The sequence below is a fragment of the Anopheles funestus genome, chromosome 2RL (genome assembly GCF_943734845.2).
Source record: "Anopheles funestus chromosome 2RL, idAnoFuneDA-416_04, whole genome shotgun sequence".
Lineage (NCBI taxonomy): Eukaryota > Metazoa > Arthropoda > Insecta > Diptera > Culicidae > Anopheles > Anopheles funestus.
In genome coordinates this window covers 83,442,368-83,461,180 of record NC_064598.1, presented here as the reverse complement: position 1 = coordinate 83,461,180, position 18,813 = coordinate 83,442,368, and the positions used below count along the sequence as shown (strand labels likewise).

At 41.8% G+C, this 18,813-nt stretch overlaps 3 protein-coding genes across 3 annotated transcripts; 1 reads left to right on the top strand and 2 right to left on the bottom strand.

Moving 5' to 3' along the window:
- Nucleotides 1–185: 185 nt before the first annotated feature.
- LOC125764513 (uncharacterized) lies at nucleotides 186–3,181 on the bottom strand. Its single transcript, XM_049428856.1, has 7 exons — nucleotides 3,011–3,181; nucleotides 2,788–2,932; nucleotides 2,086–2,707; nucleotides 1,831–2,018; nucleotides 1,608–1,773; nucleotides 1,287–1,469; nucleotides 186–1,227 (listed from the first exon to the last, which is right to left on the bottom strand). The coding sequence occupies exons 1-6, from the start codon at nucleotides 3,034–3,036 to the stop codon at nucleotides 1,354–1,356; spliced, it is 1,263 nt and encodes a 420-aa protein (XP_049284813.1). The 5' UTR covers nucleotides 3,037–3,181; the 3' UTR covers nucleotides 186–1,227; nucleotides 1,287–1,353.
- Nucleotides 3,182–3,298: 117 nt separating this feature from the next.
- On the bottom strand, nucleotides 3,299–4,378 carry LOC125764566 (uncharacterized). Its single transcript, XM_049428932.1, has 2 exons — nucleotides 4,133–4,378; nucleotides 3,299–4,050 (listed from the first exon to the last, which is right to left on the bottom strand). Exons 1-2 carry the CDS (start codon nucleotides 4,283–4,285, stop codon nucleotides 3,784–3,786), a joined length of 420 nt encoding a protein of 139 aa, XP_049284889.1. The 5' UTR covers nucleotides 4,286–4,378; the 3' UTR covers nucleotides 3,299–3,783.
- A 4,830-nt stretch (nucleotides 4,379–9,208) lies between these two features.
- On the top strand, nucleotides 9,209–17,496 carry LOC125764510 (uncharacterized). Its single transcript, XM_049428851.1, has 5 exons — nucleotides 9,209–9,747; nucleotides 15,624–15,989; nucleotides 16,100–16,415; nucleotides 16,657–16,876; nucleotides 17,079–17,496. Exons 1-5 carry the CDS (start codon nucleotides 9,556–9,558, stop codon nucleotides 17,284–17,286), a joined length of 1,302 nt encoding a protein of 433 aa, XP_049284808.1. The 5' UTR covers nucleotides 9,209–9,555; the 3' UTR covers nucleotides 17,287–17,496.
- The last annotated feature ends 1,317 nt before the right edge of the window (nucleotides 17,497–18,813 follow it).

Genomic DNA, 18,813 nt, shown 5'->3' with positions numbered 1-18,813 from the left:
AAGGTAAAAGCGCGGCACACATACACTCTCTCCCTCTGAGGATCCTTTCGAACACGTGCCGGCCATTTTGTACGCGGAATACACAGCCATATTGCTCACATTCAACGACACCGCGTGGGCATTCGATCCCGGGTACGATATTGCTTTAACTTAAAGATGTAACAGGAAGTACACGATTTAGGTGTTTTCAGTGTAATTTCATTTTATCATTATATTATTGTAACATTGTTAAATCTGTAAGTAGCGAACGCAGTTTTTAGTGGCAGAGGGAAACATTCGGGGGGGTGGGGGGGGGGGGGGGGGGGATCGTGGTCGTATGCTGGTCCCCTATTTCGGTAGTGGTTTACGGTGTTGCATCATATCTAGATTAAAAATGGGCAAAAATCGTCCATAAAGGTACAAAAGTTTATAAATACGCTCGTAATTCGCATTTTTAAAATAACTCTCTTTCTCTCTCTCTTTTAGGCGCACCAAACAACCGGATGAAAGTTATTAGATAGAAAAGAATTACGCACCGAAGCTTTATAAAAACCAGAGTGATAACTAAGATAACTTTCCATCGCACATTTGTAACATCGGCCCAGCAACTGTAAGAACTTCTAATCAACACACGACGCTACCAAGAATGCGAAGCGCTTTGTTCCGTTCGCAGGACGTTTTCGTTTGCACATTCTTTTTAACTATCACTTTTTCGATTTTGTCTAAGAATACCGTTTTACCGCACTAGAGTACTATATACTACAATTTGCTTTTTTGCCTACGTATCACGCACTAATCACTAGTGAAGTTTTGCTAAATAAAGCTACTAATACTGCTGCGAAATTGCGCGGTGTGTAATTTGGTTCTGAGATGCTAAACAAACACTATACCCAGTGTCCTCACTCATCACGTTTTGCGTGATCTACATTGTTTTTAATCTACGCTATCTTGCTCTACCTTCAGCATCAGCTATCTGCTGCCTACACATTCTCTAGCTACCTTTACTACTCGCCTCTAGACTAAGTTTGTTGTGTTGTAGAAAACTGTGTGTGTCACTAAGTAGTGGTTGTGAAAAAACAACTCCCGGGGTGTTTGATAAAATACTTAACTAACGGGGGGTGGTTTTTTACGTGACTCCCCTCCCCCTCCGGCACAGACGAATGCTGGCAGTTGTTGACTTCACCATCATCGTGTTCCCCTATCGAACATCGTTTTCAATGGGGTATCGTCAGCTATAACCATTCGTAGCTAAAATTTGAAGAAAGCGTTAGACGACCGGACAAAGAAAAGCTGTAAAATGTTCTTACCTGGCACGCTTTTAATGTCACATAAGGGAATAGATAAACTAATTAGATTGATTTAAAAGTAAATAATTTATATGTTCCTTACCTTACGATGGTTGTACTGATTGTAACGATTATGGGATTTTCTCACAGCCTCTGTTACAGCTTCTCTTACCCTACCGACATCCATATGGTCCTCCCAGGCCACTAAAAGTACAGAGAGAATCGATTCGAAAGACGTCTTTTAAAGTATACAAAAGTCTAGATCTAGACATAAGCAAGTCTTTGCCGACTTTCGGTGTGTTGTACCAAACTCCGAGGGACAGCAACGCTTATAGTACTTACCAGCCATACATTCGGTGAACAGTAGCAACGTTTTCAGTGGTCGCTTGTTGTACTTTGGCGAGATGCCATCGTAATTGTAGTGGATCAGCAGCCTATCCGCGAACAACCGTTGATATGTGTCACTGAGCGAGGTATCGTGTGTTTTCAACCGCCGAAGGATGTTTATCTAGAACGGAAAGGCAATCGTAAAACGCAGCAATTACCCACCGATCCCGTTCCTTACATAGCGTTCCCTTGCAGTATCGCACGATCGGACCAATCGTTCTAACTGTTCCAGCTGTTCGATCGTTTCGATGGGGAATTTAACATCCCCGATATCTTCCAATCGTTCTTCACTCGTGACGCAAAGATCCAGTAGTTCCGCTGGCAAAAGTATCACTTCTTCACCGTCCTCTGTTTCACTTACGGTAGCTATTGAGGATAGGGAAAATAGAGAGACATGAATAAGTTGCCGTCATTTTCGGAAACCACTACTTACTGTCCGTTTCATCCACCAGAAGTACTACGGGTGCGGGTGAAAGTCTGCTGGTACTTTCACTATCGTCCGGATCTGGTGGTGGTTTCCACCTAGGAATACACTCATCCTCTGGTTCATCTAGTCCAGAGGATGACTCTTGATGATTACCATTACATTCCGTTTCCCGATCACGTGACCCACCGTCAACTTCTGCTACTCCGTTTTGTATTGTTGATCCCACCTCTGCAGCGTCCTCTGTTCCAGCAACGACTTCAGTCGTGATCTGCTCCTGCGTCTCTATTACCGTACGGCTGTCGGAGCTACTGGAAGCACTTGCCTCAGCGATAACGACCGCAGGAATTGGGTACGCTAACGGAGCAACAACTTCCTCGGCAGTACCCATCCCGTCCGGTTCATCTGTTGATGCAGTTGATTCGGTGTCCAGTTTATCACCAGTTCCAGCAGTAACCGCCGCTTCCTCCTGGACTGGTTTCCTGGTGAAGAGTAATCGTTGCTTGTGAAGACGATTGAATCGATAGATCTCGTTACTACGCAAACATTTCGTGCGAAAGAGCAGAAACTCGTCCAACTTTAGCGCACAGTCCTCGCAGATGGGCGAAGGGAAGTCATAATCCTTGGAGAGCTAAAACGAAAACCACAATGCCCACGTAATTAAGCACTCAATTCCTCGTCCAACTTTTTTAATGGTAGTGTCTGTCTTACCATTATGGCGGTACATTCGAATATTTTCTCCACAAGCGTATCGGTTGTTTCTTTGCTGTTTTCCGACTGGAAGATGGATTGTACGATTTCCTTATCCGACAGGCAGAGGCGACATTTGCGCTCCAGATTCGGGATCAAATGTTTTCTGGCGCAACAGAAAGCAACCACTATTAACTCACAGAAACTTGAAATAGTTTGCAGCAGCAAGGAGAATGGTACTTACTTGAAGATGCTTCGTAACTTTGCCATCCGGAAGTTACGGGGTAAGAGATGCGATGTGTGTAAATGTGTACGTAATCAAAGCTGGTGAGATGCGATTGGATGTGAAACACAAAACTCGAGTCAACTGTTGGTTGTTTACGAAAGAAAAAACAAAAAAACACACACACACACACTGCAATAATCGAGTGTGTACAAAATTAAGGCTTAAAAGCGAACAAACAAATCATCTACAGGACCGTTCATGGATGTTTTACGGAGCTGGTTTAAAAACTATGCACAAAACACAAAATCACGAGCTGGAAGAACTGACACACCAAGCACACTGGTGGAGTAGAGTGTGTCGTTCTGTAAGTGTTTTTCCATTTTTATTTTCCCCACACCCTTTGCTATCCTTTTCTTTCCCATCTGCTAAGCTAAATATGCCTTCGCAAGGACAACGCGTTGTTGTTTGACAGCTGAAAATGGTGTCCTGTTTCGGTCACACTAATTGGAAGGGTGTGGGGGAGTGGGGGAGAGGAGGAAGGGTGGAAAAACGCACATGTTTACTAGATGGATCGGAGCACATTTTCGGGAGCACAAAATTTTGGAGAGCGCGGTTACGTGAGAACGATTGAAGTGAGCGAACAAAAAAAAACACACCACCATTGAGTGAGTGAGAGGTGCGCAAACGTGTCGGTCGAGAGATTTCCATCGGGTTCATTTCCACACAGCGGTGCACACTGATTTAAGGGCACACGTGTGAAACGTGTGCGTCTTACGATACGACGTTGTAATTTAGCAACTATTGCTCCACGGACACAATGGGACGGTACGGCCCGTATCAACCTTTGCCGGTACGTTCTGGAACCGTTTCATGGTGTACCGTGCGTTAGGCGTTTCGGGCATTTTCTGGGCTCTGCGATCTGGGTAGGTGGGAAATTTCTTCTTCGCCGGCTTAGGCTGTGCCGTGAGTGTACGGTTGTGGCGAAAGTCTTGCGCTTCTACCTGCCAAATGCGCCCGTACGACCAGTCCAGCAAACAGTCCATCGTTGGATCACCATCCTTGTAGCCAATTCGAGGGAAAGGAAGAAAATAAGGGTTAAGTATGATACACGATATATGTACGCATCGAGAGTTAGTTTACCCTATCGTACGATGGACTGAACGGTTGCTTCAGCAGACTATCACGATGGGCAACGAGATTATCCTTAGGACGTGCCAGATACGTCTTGGACCATTCGTGACGTGTCGGTGTTGGGAAGGATGTGCCAGGTTTGTTTATTTTACATCTCGACATTTTCACACTCTTTGAGTTCTTTTTTTTTGTTACTAAAAGTGCGCGTTCTTTAAAAAAAAAATAATTAAAACTAAATGAAGCGCGCGCTGTAACTTCCTGCGAAGTATTCTTCAATATGGAACGCTATCCACAAGAAGAGTGATGAATGAAAAATTTCATCAGCCTACTACGATGTGTGATCTTCATCTCTAGAAGCTTTACATACAAGGAATGAAGCCTCCAAGAATAATATTCATGAATCATTTGCCTTTTCTCATTTCTTATGTGCCATCTTGTCGCTTGGTGGAGGGCATTTCGTATCAGGCCTTTTTATTTGGGGTCCATCTGTGCTTAGGGCAAATAAACCATTCTTGGCTTTTCGTTCGATTGCATAAGTGCATCCATCCTGTTCGCACGGATTTCAATTACGTCACGTCATCATGTCCACACGGTGACAATCATCCTGACGTGACCACATGTACCGGTACCAGTGCAGATGAAACTATTCCTCCCTGGCTTTCGTCGGTTTCATTAGACATCAGACGATTTTCTTTCGTGTTATCCTTTCTCAAGCAGCGGTGCCTTCAAGGACGATAGGCACAGTAAAGCAGACGGCATGATGATTAAAATCTGTTAGCCACATTCCACATTCAAACCAGCCACAAGCACATTGAGGCGATATGTCTAGGATCTTACCCAGCTTCACCAACACGGTACAGAAGAAGGCAACTTATTGCCGCCGGTAATAGACCAACTAATTTGATCCAACAGTAAGACTCGGCGACAACGACCGAAAGCCAACACACTCGACACATTTCGCCACAGTATTTAGAGTGGTTCTTCATGTTACTTCATACAATCTGGTGTGCCGTGTTGCCAGATGCTTCTCCTTCGAAGGAAAAGGGTGGGACTTTATTACATCCGGTTCCAGCGCTATCTATACCCGCAGGCACTAATCATCAGATGCAGAAGTGAAATTAAATAACACCTTCAATTCAGTGTCTCCCAAGGGAAAACAGGCTGTCAGAAATTGGCCACTCCTGGCGGGGGGGAGCAGAAGAAAAAGACACAACATCCAAACGCGACTAATCGAATAATTGTTTTCCGAGGTTGGCATGTCTATGCCGACTCGAAGGAGTAACAGGCTTTCTAGGCATATTTTGCCACGCTAAAGCAAACTCGTTTCGATTGCATCTCGGTGCTTTGGTGTTGTAATTAAAAGTTTTCCCCTTTTTAGATGGTCATTTTAGATAACTTTCCTGGGTCGTCTAAAATTGGACACAGCCTTTGTGCCATGTTTCGGTGTGTAGTTTGTCTCACTAAGATGGTAGCCATTAATTAAAATTTCATGTTTGATTTTTGTAAACTTTCAAAACCACACTAACCTCGTTGCCGTTTTTGTCCGGCTCCGAGTTCCAGACACTCTACCGGTGGTTCCGGTTTTCACCGTGAAGCTTCCGGTGCCGTTTTAAGAATGGCTGCTTCATTTACCTTTCGTTTCGCGGTTTGGGGCACAACTTTGCCTCGTTTAAACATACGACATGGGGTAGTGATCTTGTGCTGGAACGGAATTGTTTGTATAGAAGGAAAAAAATAGAAGGAAAAAAATATTAAAAATCACAAAGAATTGACTCCGTGGGAGTTAGGAAGGGTGCGAAGGTTCGTGGGTCTAAACACGCTGGTCCGTTGTGGTTTTCCACTTGAGCGGATTAGTGTCAGTTATTCCTGTCATGAAAATATGGCCACAGTGAGTTACATTACGGTTTTGTGGTTAAAGAATCAAATATAATCATTATAATTTTCCAAAAAAAAAATCTTTTATTTAATTGATAGATTATAATTTTTACAGTTTTTACTTCCTAGAAAGTGTTTATTGTATATCTGTCATGTTATTTCTTAATATTTTTGCATAAGAAATAAGACAAAGTAAAAGTAAATTATCAAGAGAAAATAAGTAATTGACTTTCCGTATTATCTGTTGCAACTCCGAGGCACTACAATGACTTTCGTAAGATATCAGATTGAGCCGAAATCGTCAATTCCACAACACAACACCCTATCAAAAGCAAAGGCTGAAACACAAACAGAAAGTCATCGTTTATGTGTACCATTCGCTTGCCGCTTTCGGGCTACATTATCCCATAAATAAAGAAATCATGATTACCCATCGTAGATCGAGCTGAGCGTCAACTCCCTTTTTACCCGCGAATGATGGGATGAAATTGGCAAATTGGCAATATGACGCGCGCGTCCGTTGACTGATTCTGCTGCTGCTGCTACTGGTGTGGGGCAGCCTGTACAGTTTCATTAAGTACTCGAGCTCGAGCATAATTCAGTGGATCAATCGGTTCACAAGTGTTGCGCACTGGGAGGGCCGGTTGCTGTGTACCAACTCGAGAATGGTCAATTGAAGTAAATCAAAGAGACAGAACGGAACAACGACCGGGAGTTTACATAATCATTGATTTAGATAGTGAAGGTACATGTACATGAATAATGAAGTGTATTTTGAAAAAAAAGAAGGAATTTTTTATTTATACAACTTACTCTAAAAATGAAAAAAGGTCGTGTACATTATACGGGCAATCCCTTGGTACACTGAAGTATTGGGTATATAAGTAAGTTTGCAGCATTTAAGCAAGTACGTTACGTGGCAGTAACACCGGACTACAACGCGAGGCCGATAGAATTGGATTGAGGATCAATGCGACGAAGACCAAGTACTTGCTTGCTGGAGGGTCTGGCCGTGATAGAGCCCGACTCGGAAGTAGAGTATCAGTTGGCGGTGACGATCTCGAGGTGGCAGAGGAGTTCCGCTACTTTGGTACGATCGTAACTTCGGACAACAACATGAGCAGCGAAATCCGAAGGCGCATTGTTCAGGGAAATTGTGCCTACATCGGGCTCCAAAGTCCTGCGATCCAAGGACCGATCCAAGGAGAAGGAGAATGAATCACGATCTAGCTGAGCTGTTTGACGATGCAGATTTCCTGACGATTATCAAAGCATACGATGGATAGTGCACGTGATGAGGATGCCAGACTCATGCTCCATCAAGAAGGTGATCGTCAACGATCCGTTCGGCACGAGACGCCAGTGAGCCTGTTGGCTACATCATGTGGAGTTGAACCTGTCGAAGGAGATCGGATGCAGCCGTGGATGGAGGATTGCAAACCTAGGCCGAGTTTCCTGGAAACGGGTTGCCGATCTGGTCATAGCTTCGAGACGTGCTCGACCATGAGCAGGCCGAGAAGAGAGCGAGACGTTCCCATGTGTAATACCTATTCATTGGACATCTGTTAATTCCATTCCTTTATTATGATTAAATATATTTTTTTAATTAAATAATTTAAAGTTTTCAATAAAAAAAAATCATTTCCGTCAACCATTATTTTTGTTCTGTAACACGAAGAGAAAGCGGCTTAATTCTGTTATTTGCTTCAGTCAAGAAAATTGTTGTAATCTGGAATTTATATTGTATTTTACCAGAAAGTTACGTAAAAACAAGAATTTTATAAAAGACAATCCTTTGGAAAGAAAAAAAACTAAACGTAAATTACTAGCGGAAACAAAACCCCGAAAACTTACTTGTACACCCAATACGTTCACCCCCCAAAAAAACAATTGACCGTGTCAATTGAGCTAAAGCAAATCAGGGCAACGCGGTACTGTGTGGTAGGTCTAGTTCCGATTCGAAAATTATCACTACCGACAATACTGTTGAAAAAGGCCAAGGTCACAGTCGAGCGGATATGTGTGTCCATGGCAGTGACATGCCCTCTTACGTGGTTGCATGTAGACACTTCATCCAGTGCGCCACGGGGTTGCACTCTCTGCGTATGTAGGGCGAATAAAGGGAAAGCAAAAGTAAAGAAAAAAAGTAATATCGTACCGCAGAAGCAAAAGGGTTGCAAATATTACGGCACTAGAGCTGGTCCTATGTCCACCGAAGCGGAGGGTATTATTTGAACGGTGAGTATATTACTTTTCACCCGTAGACATTTTTCGGATGGTTGTATTTATTCACATTCAAATATGAAACGGTTACCGTGGGATATAGCTTACAGCTTGAATACTTGACCCGATTATCAGTTGTGTGAGTTATAAGGAATTTTCGTTTATCATACTCATTTTCAAAACCATGCCAGATAACAGATTATCAACGAACTTTTGGTGATTTCATTATCAATGGTTTTAAAAAGCGCAGTCGATCCGATTAAGCAAAACTCGTTTACACCTTGATTGCGTACTGCGTACAAAAAAAAAGTGCAAAGTTCTCTTCCCTCGGGAGACCTACTCGGTACCTTTTCTTGTCAGCTGTCTTATCGATGATCGGTTTGAAAGCAAAACAAAATATAAAAAAATAATGTAACGAAAATCAAAAACCCCCCAACACCATTTGTTGTAGGCGTGTGTACATGCCACTGAGGAAGCGAAGCTGGAACAAGTTCCCTTTCGGCTTATCTTAAGATAGGTCAAATTTTTTCATGGTGCCCTAGAGAGTCATTATCAATGTGGATCGTTAACAATAATGATCAAATGCAAAGTTTTTGTTTTAAAAAAGTTTTTCTAAAGTAATCAAATTTTAATGAATATTTTTGTTTAGTTTCAGAAAGGTTTTTTAAAATAAAAACATTGTGTTTTTGGTTGTCTTTTTGCATTCCATGAAATATTTATTTTTTCTGAATTAACTCACTTGAATGCAATTTTTTAATTCACAAGTTCAAAAACACTTTTTCACGAAGCGTTGAGACACAGTTTTGGCGCGCTTCTTCATTCACAGATTTGTCCACATTTCAACTAGACGCTAACCGTTCGGTTACGCGAGTCCGTGTTCGCGTCTGTTCGGACGCTTCAGAATCGCGCATCCCCATGATTCGATATTCGGGGGTTCGTGCACAATCGTCCCTTGTTTTAGACGCCAACCTGATGGGTGAACTCCACGGTGAATCGTCAGCAAAACAGCAGTTGTTTCGTACGTCTCGACGCGTTCGGTCCGATAGCAAGCTTACCATCTATCGGGACCGCGTAGCAGAACATTTGTGCGCTTCTTCTATCGTACCGTATCGTGTGTTGCAGTGTTGTAATAAGTTTAAACGGGTGATAAAAAAAAACCTCAACCGCGTAATCGCATTGACCGCGTCGAGCGCGCGTGCTACCCGCTAGCGTTGTCTGGCAGTCACGCGTACCCCATTACTTTGGTTTAAAATTGTTTCGCGTTTTTTAGCGGGCGAAGCTCCAGATTTATCGTCTTCTTGCACTATTTTGTTGAAAAAATAAAAAAAGAAACCATGCCCACCATTCCACCGCCACCGATACGCGATCTGGACGGTTTGCTAGCGCCCGTCCTGCCCGAGGGAACCCGTGTGCTCGGTTACGGGTCGGAGTTTCTTACCGCACCCGGTGACAACTATGGCAGCACAATGTTGGCCGTTACAGTGCGGACGACCCGTACCACAACGACGGAAGTCAACGAGCAGAAGGTAAACGACGCCAAAAACGATGCTCTAATAGCACAGCTTACAGTAACATTCGTTTAAAATGGTTCGGGAGAAGATTGTGCACACACTGGCCCGATGGAAATTTAGTTATTTCCGTTCCCGTAACATCGATGACATCTTGGCCGGTGCGCTGTGGGCGTGCTTAAGATCCGCTTAGTTAAGTGCCAGACGAGGAATAAATTAATCAACCGTAAACGTAATGGAGGCGCCTGGTACCTCCAGGCCGATGGCACGGGCGTGTTACTCGCGAACAGTAAGAGAACTTTCGTACATGAGTAAACGATGTAAAACCTCAACGAAATGAAGATGATGAAGTCAATCGGTAGATATTTATCATAACAATTTCCCCGCCGTACGGAAGTTCGCCGACCACGTGGTTAGTGTGATGGAGGCGCCTGGTGGGTTTCAGATGAGCGTGCAAGTAAATGGTGATTGGTTTTTTTTCTTACTCGCTCTCTGTTTCTTCCGATTCACGAGCAAATGGTACAACAATTAGCATGTTGAAAGAAGGATCTTCACAAGCAAAACAATCGGGAATATGCATTATTCCCATCGGGGTTTCTCCTAAGAATGACGTAGTGTAACAGCAAAAGGAGTATAAGATGAACATTTCCGTTTCCAGTTTTGCGTTGAGTGTTTTTTTCTCTCTCGTCAAGAGTGCATAGTTAATCTAATTAAAACCATCTTTCTTACCATCAGCAAGTGAAGCACAGGAAAGAAAGTGTTACAAAATGAATCACACCCCACCCTACACATACCGTCGTCTGTTCTGCTCCCTCTGTGCTACATGATCCACCGATGTTGCCCGGGTATAAAGTATATGATAGAAAAGTAAAATCACCCCGTACAAGTCGTAACCATATCCTTGGTGTTGTGTCATCGGGATGGGCCTCATAAATTGTAAATTAAATCCGCCCAGCATCAAAAAGCTTTTTGCTGCGTGGCTTCGGCGGCGGACGGAAAACGGGCTGTGACGGGTTCGGAAACAGGGGGTATCAGTTGTGTCGAAGATAAATGATGCCATCTCCCGTTGCTGATCTGATGTGTGTGTGTATGTGTTGGAAAATGTGGCGAAAGGCACGTACATATATATGTAGTCAGTGCTGACGACATCAACGGTGCTGTTGTTTCATGGTTCGGTCAAAAGAGCAAACTGTTGAGCGCTCTTGAGCGCTTCTTTGGGGCTGATGTTCCTTGTGTCGTTGTTCATTTTTCACCTCGTGTTTCAATCACAAGAAGAAGGTTTAATGTTGCACATATAAAAATTCATACTCGTAAATTTTCTATTGGCACGAACTATCGATTGGATTGGTCTACGCCACAATGGGTTTCATTTTTCTAGAAGATGAAAATGGTGTGCGTGTGTTATTTGCTATTTGATTTCTGTTTTCCATTCAAGGGTGCTCATGATGGAAGGAGTTTGCTTGAGAAGGATTTTTGATTTGATCGGATTTCTTGAAGAAGCCGTCTAAATTCAAAGACATGCTTTCTACCTTTCAGCATGGCACCGTATTCGAGGGGGCTTGAGCTAAAAAAAGAATATTCACCGAAGTAAGTGTAAAATGATGTTCCAGTTAGAGAGCATTTAATTGGCACTGATCGATTACTCGCGTTGAATTTTGACGAATTGATTTGAAAATCCGAAATCATCCATTGCGGTGCATGTAAACATGTAACAGCGAAAACATTAAACAGTGACACATCTTCATTTATGCTCGTGGTGAAAAGGGAGATGCAACCTTGTAGAGGGATGCGGTAACAAACGTCATTCAAATGGACAAATAATGTTATTTAAAGATATAATCCATCTGTTCCGGATCTGGTTTACTTCTGCTTCATTAGCAAAAGGCGTGAAAATTGTATACGAAACAATATATCTCCAACTCTATCCGTTAATTTTTTCTAGACCGTTTACGTCATCCTGCCCAATAAGAAAACAAATCGAGAATAGAAGAAAAGCAACAAAATACATCCTTCCAAAGCAACAGGTGAACAGCGTACCGGGGAAAATGATTTATCGGCCATGTTTATCCCCCCTTTTGGACAATCTTATCCTCGAAACGCTCGCAGAACTGTTCCTGTTTTTGTGTCTTTGTGACTTGTTGTGCAGATTTAACCTTGAAAGAGAACGAAGAGGGGAAAAAACGGTTGGTGTGGTGTTTGCTGATTTATTTTGTTTCCTTTCTTATACGCGGAAAAGTAGAAAGCACGTTTCATTCGTGCTAATGACATTGACGATGGGGATGAAGGCAAAGAACCAAGTTTCCTATCAACCACGTGCTAATGGGTCGGAAACCATTTGCCGAATGCGAGACGACGTTCGCCGTTGTATGCTGAAGGATACGACGTACATATTGTTGGTGCATTGTATCGGTATCTGCGATAAGAGTGTTTGTGCAGAAAATGTTGAGCTTTTCTGCGAGTTATTGTGTTGTGAGAAAGGTTTCTTTTTTTTCGAGTGTGTAACAATATTATTTTCTTAAGGAAAAGAACCAAAAATGTATTTTTTTGTTAAATTATTTTTCCTATTTTTTGCACCATCCTTCTCGGAATCATTATGGCATAATCCTAACTAGGCGGACACTTAATTATGTTTTTTTTATATAATAGTAGACAGATTGTTTAATGATTCTTTGGAATCGAACACGAAAAGTAGCAGCCGATTGTTCCCGGAATTTTATTTTCACGGATATTTTAAACGCTTTCCAAGGAGCTGTAGTTCAGGGGGCTGTATTAAACATTCGGCCAAGAAGCACAAAAAAAAACCTCCTCAAGGGAATGGCAACAAATAACACCAGCATGACGTCCAGAAATGATTATTTTTCTTCCGTTTTCATTTGTTGTTTTTTTTTGCATCCTTGTTCCTTTAAAAAAGCATCCTTAAGGAGCATGGTTCGTACGAACAACAGCTTCAACTCCACACGCTGCACACAAGGTTGTGTTTCATTAAATTTTCGACCCGCTGAAATCGGACAACCTTTCCCGGTCCGATTGAATCCCGTGTTGTAGGATGCGAGCACAACATGCGAGTGCCGGGGAAAAAATGGGAAGAAAAGCTCACACAAGCAAAAAGCAGGTCACTGTCGCGCGTACCGAAGCTAACTCAAAATTGGGACTGGAGAATATTTTTTTTCCTCCCTCTTTTTATATTTTTGTGCCTTCCGAAGCAAATGGCCGGAAACAGCTGCTTATATAGCAAGACATCACGTCCAGCCATTTGGCCCCGAGCGGGTACCGTCAACTTCACTCTACACTTACAACCGTACCGAGTGTCGAAGTGATTTATTGAAAGCATTTTGTGTTTTTTTTTTGTTTTGGCTTATTTCCCATTCATTTTCCTTCAACTGCACCGTAACGGTTCCGAAATGTAATGCTTGAGTTGATGCAAATAGGGTGACGGGATGTATTTTTTTTTTGGCTTTTGATGTTCGTCTTCGACGGAAAGCTGCTTTAAAGATTGTGTGCCTTTTTGAGGGAATACGGTTGGAATGAAAAATGGTACACATGATCGATTTTTTAAAGAGAGTTTAGTTGTGTTTTGTATGATTTACGATGGTCAAATACAGTTTGGAAGAGTGGTAGTATGGCTTAGAAAAAAAGCAACGATTTAATGCATCAATGCACCTGTTCTAGACTAGTGATGGGGGTTATACGCAGAGGCGGATTTCCCTAGAGGCAGGTTAAGTGGTTCCCAGCTTGAAGGGACCCTGAGCGCAAGCACCAAACGAATTGGGAAAAATCTCGAGTCTGTGCTTGTCGTTAATATTATTTAGTCCACCCCCGTCATCGTCAGCCCTGAGCTCGGGCAGTTAGGGTTTCCAAAAATGACTCCCCTTCCAGATAGTATATTAAAATTTAGGTTTCCTGCGATCTTTTATAGTGAACCAAAGCAAAATAAATCTTGTTGATTTAAGTTTATCGACAGTGCGACCATCTTTAGTTTTGGGGTCCCAATTACCTTTCCACTTAGGTCCTCCTAGAAGCTTGATCCGCCACTAGTTGCTTCCCTCAAGTCGATGCCATTTACATTTACGATGCGATTAGACAATATCGGTCTAAACAACTCCCTTATTCGTTTGTTTGGTTCTTTTCTGAGCGATCGTTCCTACCATGTCAAACATAATGACATTAAATCCCCTTCCTTCTTCTTCGATGCTGGTGTTCCCCAAGAAAGTGTCCTTAACCCTTTGTTGTTTGATCCGCGCATTAACGATGTTTGTGATGTCTTACTCGCCGACTGTTTCCTTTGCTCGACCTCGACCTTCTTCCCTATCGACTCCTCCAATGACTGTATGTCTCTCTGAAATATTCTTGGTCGCTTCTCTTCTTGGTGTCATCGTAATCTGCTTAAGTTATGTCCTGATAAATGTAATGTTATCTCGTTTACCCGCTCCCGGAATCCTACAGTATATTCCTATTCCCTTGCCAATCAGCGAGTGTCTCGCGTCTCTTTAATTATGGACCTTGCTGTTTGGTTGGACTATGGCCTCATTTTTAGCTATCACCTCGATTCGGTCGTTAGATCAACTCGTCGAATTCTCGGACTCTTGATGCGCATTACCCGCGACTTTAATGACCCATTGTCTACCAGGGTGCTCTTCTGCTCGTTGGTCAGGTCGAGGCTTGAGTATTGTTCAGTAATCTGGTCTCCGACTGCGAGGATTCACATTAATAATGTGTAACATCTACAGAGGTGTTTCTCCAGATATGTTTTGCGCATACGCTCTTGTGAACCTTCCTCTCTCCGAGTAATCTGCGGACTATGAGTCTGCGTTTCGTGCTTTGAGCCTAGAAACTTTAGAAGGCCGCTTTTCTTTTGCGCAATCTGCCCTGATTGCTAGACTCCTGTTGTTGGCACTAATGGCTACATTTTCTTCTTGGACGGCCATGCCCTCAGATGTCTGTGTCAGAAGTTATTCGAGGAACCAAGTTCCATACCATGTTTGAGAAAATGTAAAATATTCTTCATTTTTGCGCCAATTTTTGCCTATAACTCGGTCGGTATCCAACGGATCGCCAATCTTTAACCCGTGGTCGATAGATGGCACCAATGGCCACATTTTCTTCTTGGACGGCCATGTCCTCAGATGTCTGTGCCAGAAGTTATTCGCGGAACCAAGTTCCTTACCCTGTTTGAGAAAATGTAAAATTTTCCTCATTTTTGTGCAATTCAGCAAAATTTTTAAATGTGATTTATTTTAATGCGAATTTGTTGCAATAAGTTTCTTTTCACTCAAATAATGCTTTAAATTAAAAAAGAATAAAAAATCAGAAAAAAATTTTAAAAAATTTTTCAACTCGAAATTTTCATAAGGGGTACCCCTTGCCATTTTTTGAGAAATTTTGCAAAAAAAATAAATTGATTTATTTTAATGCCAATTGATTGAAATAAGTTTCTTTTCACTCAAATAATGTTTTAAATAAAAAAAGAACAAAAAATAGTGAAAAAATAAATAAAATCTAAAAATTTTAAAATTTCCTAAGGAAAAATTTTGGGAAATTTATAAAAAAATTATAAATTGATGTCTCACGTATTTACTCTTTTTGCAACTCGACACACCATGCTTTCACTCACGAGTGAGTAAAATGACCGAACCTTAACTTATACTCTTATGCCGGGTTTTTTTATGACTCCGAAATGTGTCGTTAAACGAGCTGACTCCTAATAACGACTCATTCATTCTGAGTTGACTCACTTAAAAGAGTTGTTATTCTCATCTCTAATATAAATAAGATTATTGATTAGTTCTCAAACATATTCCTTTTAAATAGCTACCAATAATAGAAAAAGCTTAAAATGCTGACATTTCCTATTAACATTTACATTAACTCTCAACATTTACATTCTTCCTTTACAGGATAAAACAGATAACAAAGATCAGCCTCCGGTCGAGTTGCTTCATCTCGTAGCAAAGATGCGTCCGAGCAGTGAAGAATTTCTAGAGATCTTCCAAATCGACACAACCTTCGTCAAGGAGGCTGCCGTGTATCTGAAGATCGTGCCCACCCTGTTGGCATTGCAGCGTGAGCAAGGCTACGATGGAGACGGTGAACTGATCGATGTGTTCTGTCGCTGCTACAATGCCCGTGTATCACTTGACCCATCGATGGAAAAGGTAGACCAGGATGGTGTGATGCTGTTCGAGAACTTAAAGCTGGCCGGCTACGTGACAGCGGACCGCCGGCAAGGGTTCAACCGTGAGCAGGCACGATACGTGCTACAGGTTAGAAACAGGAGGCGTAATAGAATATGTTTTGTGTGTTGTCGTCCTAGGCATGGGAGGACAGTGAAGTGAATCTTTGTTTTTATATCCTCCACCTCCCCATTCAACAGAAACTGGCCCTCTTTCATGCGATCCCGATAGCGTTGCGCTACCTGAAACCGGAAGTGTTCGAGGCGGGCATCCATAAGTACCTCGTTAAGATTGATATCGATGCGGGACTGAGCCCGGAGACGCTGCGCCAGATGATGGATGTATTTCGGCAGGATATCGTCCGGACCGGTGTGGAGCGAGGGCTGGCCGAACGGGCCTACGCAAAGATAAACGAGTGCCATCGACGCCAGGCACAGCTAATTTCGGACCAGCTGACCATCTACTGTACGATGCTGCACAACGACCTGTGGGTGAACAATATGATGATCAAATATGGTAATATTTTTTTTCTCCCCGAATTCCCTCGTGGGTTTTGAGATGGGATGGCTGGTACAGATACAAGTCGGTCCCCTATCGAAATCATAAAACTAACAACAGCCCTTACCGGTGTCCTTTTTTTCTTCTTTGTTCTATTTATACTTCCTACTTTTGTGACCCATTTCATGCGAATTTACTCTCTCACTACGTGTAACGTGTTGCCCCCAAAAAAAAAAACACTTATCCGGCCGGAACGCAGACCCATCCGGGAAGATACCGTGCAGCTTGAAGTTTGTCGACTTCCAGCTGATTCAAATGGACTCACTCGTACGGGACGTTATTTTCTTCATCATCACCAGCGTCAACGATCCGGAGCTGGAAACGCAGCTGGACGGCTACTTCGAGTATTACTTCCAGCAGCTGGCCGCAAACATGACACGGCTGCAGTTTCCCAACCCGGAGGACTTTACGCTCGAAAGGTGGGTTTGCCTTTTTTATTTTACTATTATGTACTATTACGCATTAGGTTTCATCCTGTTTGCCAAAAATGTTTTGTGCCCTTGGCGCTTGGTGGGCGAAACCGAAAGCAATTAATTACCAGCATGCATGGCGCTGACAAAACCTATTGCGTGGGACGCGTTTTATTTGTTTCTTTTGTTTGTTGTGACCACCAATTTGCAGCTTTCGGGAGGAGATCGATCGGGTCGCACCGTTCGAGCTGTATCACATCGTATCGATGCTACGCGTTGTGTTGGCGCGCAAAGAATCGATTCCGGACCAAAGCGAACAGGATGCGGCACTGTTTTTCAACGACAATCTGGTAGAGGAGGACTACTACCGGCGGCTGGAGGTGACACTAAGAATCTATGATCGGCAAGGTTGGATCTAGACGAGTCGAGAAAAGTGAGGGAAACGATGGCTAAATGTTTTTGTTTTTTTGGGAGAAAGTGTTCAATTAAGCGTAATAGTGGTCTCAATGGGAAATGATTGTTACGGTGTAAATACGATAAAAAAAACAAAAAAAAAACGATAAATAAATGTTGATTTATATCACGTAATAACATAGGAACAATAAAGCTATATTCGTAATAATCTAAAATTACTTCCCCGATTTGTACATTACTTTCATTTTTTGGCATTTAGTTTTACCCAAAAAATATTTCCAAATCAACGTATAAGAATCTCCCAAACGGAAAGTTCCACTGAGATGAAACTTTAATAGATTTATATTGATTCTACGTTTTATCAGGAATCCATTCACTACTCATACCAAGAACAATTAACAGATGAAGTAACGATTCGAAGTGTGCGGGAGCGATTTATCTTCTATTAAAAGGCCTCTGAAGATTAAAAATATATACAAGCATCCCTTCAAAGAATAAACACAGTGGATGCTTGCCGTCTTATGTTTTCAGAATAATTCATTTCATAATGAGTAATAGAAAGCATTGAATAATTTATTTTATTCACTTATTTAACCGAAAGGAAAGGCCGTATTGCTGGAGATTAAAATTAAAAATAGAATACTGACAGTGGAATATATTTCAACTAGTAGTATGTGTTAAAATCTCGATTAAATCTAACCTTTAGACGATTAATTAATGGCCGTTAAATATTTATAAATAACTTCATTTAGCTAAGAATAACAAACAAAATCGTACAATTTATTTGATCGTCTTCAGAAATACCTAAGACTAAACAAATAAGGCATGGTTTTCTCGTTAACGGCGACAAAAAACAACCCTGTTGTGACAAAGGGTGTGTTTCCATGCTTAAAGCTCGCACCAGTGAGCTTTTGAGCATCGCCGTGAGCTTTTCTCTTCTATGGCGCTTCTGTTTCTATCTCTTTCTATACAGCGTAAGACGTTTGAGCAAGTTTATTTTAAATTAAAAAAAGCCGCTTTTAGTTTTACTGAAAAATCTAAAATTATTTTTAAAATAGAATAAAATACAAAATAGAGAAAATATATTTACTATTATAATGATGTCAAGTAAAGCGTTATTATAAATTTCAAAATACGTAGATTATTTATAGTAAATTGCTATAATAAAATGTCCAACTGGACGGATTAAGTTTTTTTCTTGTAATATTTGTTACGCTGCGCTGTATTAAATAATTATCAATTTAAATGATATCTTGACTATTAATTAAAATAAAAGATATTCGAAAGTTTCTTATGATAAAAATGGTTATGTTGCCTTACACTTAACCAATCTACGCATTAAATATTATTTTACATAAATAATAATTTATATTTTGATAACATTAAAGGAGAAAATTATGTTTATAAGCGTAGAAACAACAATAATGCTGCTTTCCTTCTCCGCCTAGCGATGCTGCCCGCTAGCGACCCACTGTCGTCACACGTGTTCGGGTAGGTCAGGAAATGGACACCGCTCAAGACGGCCGTCACGC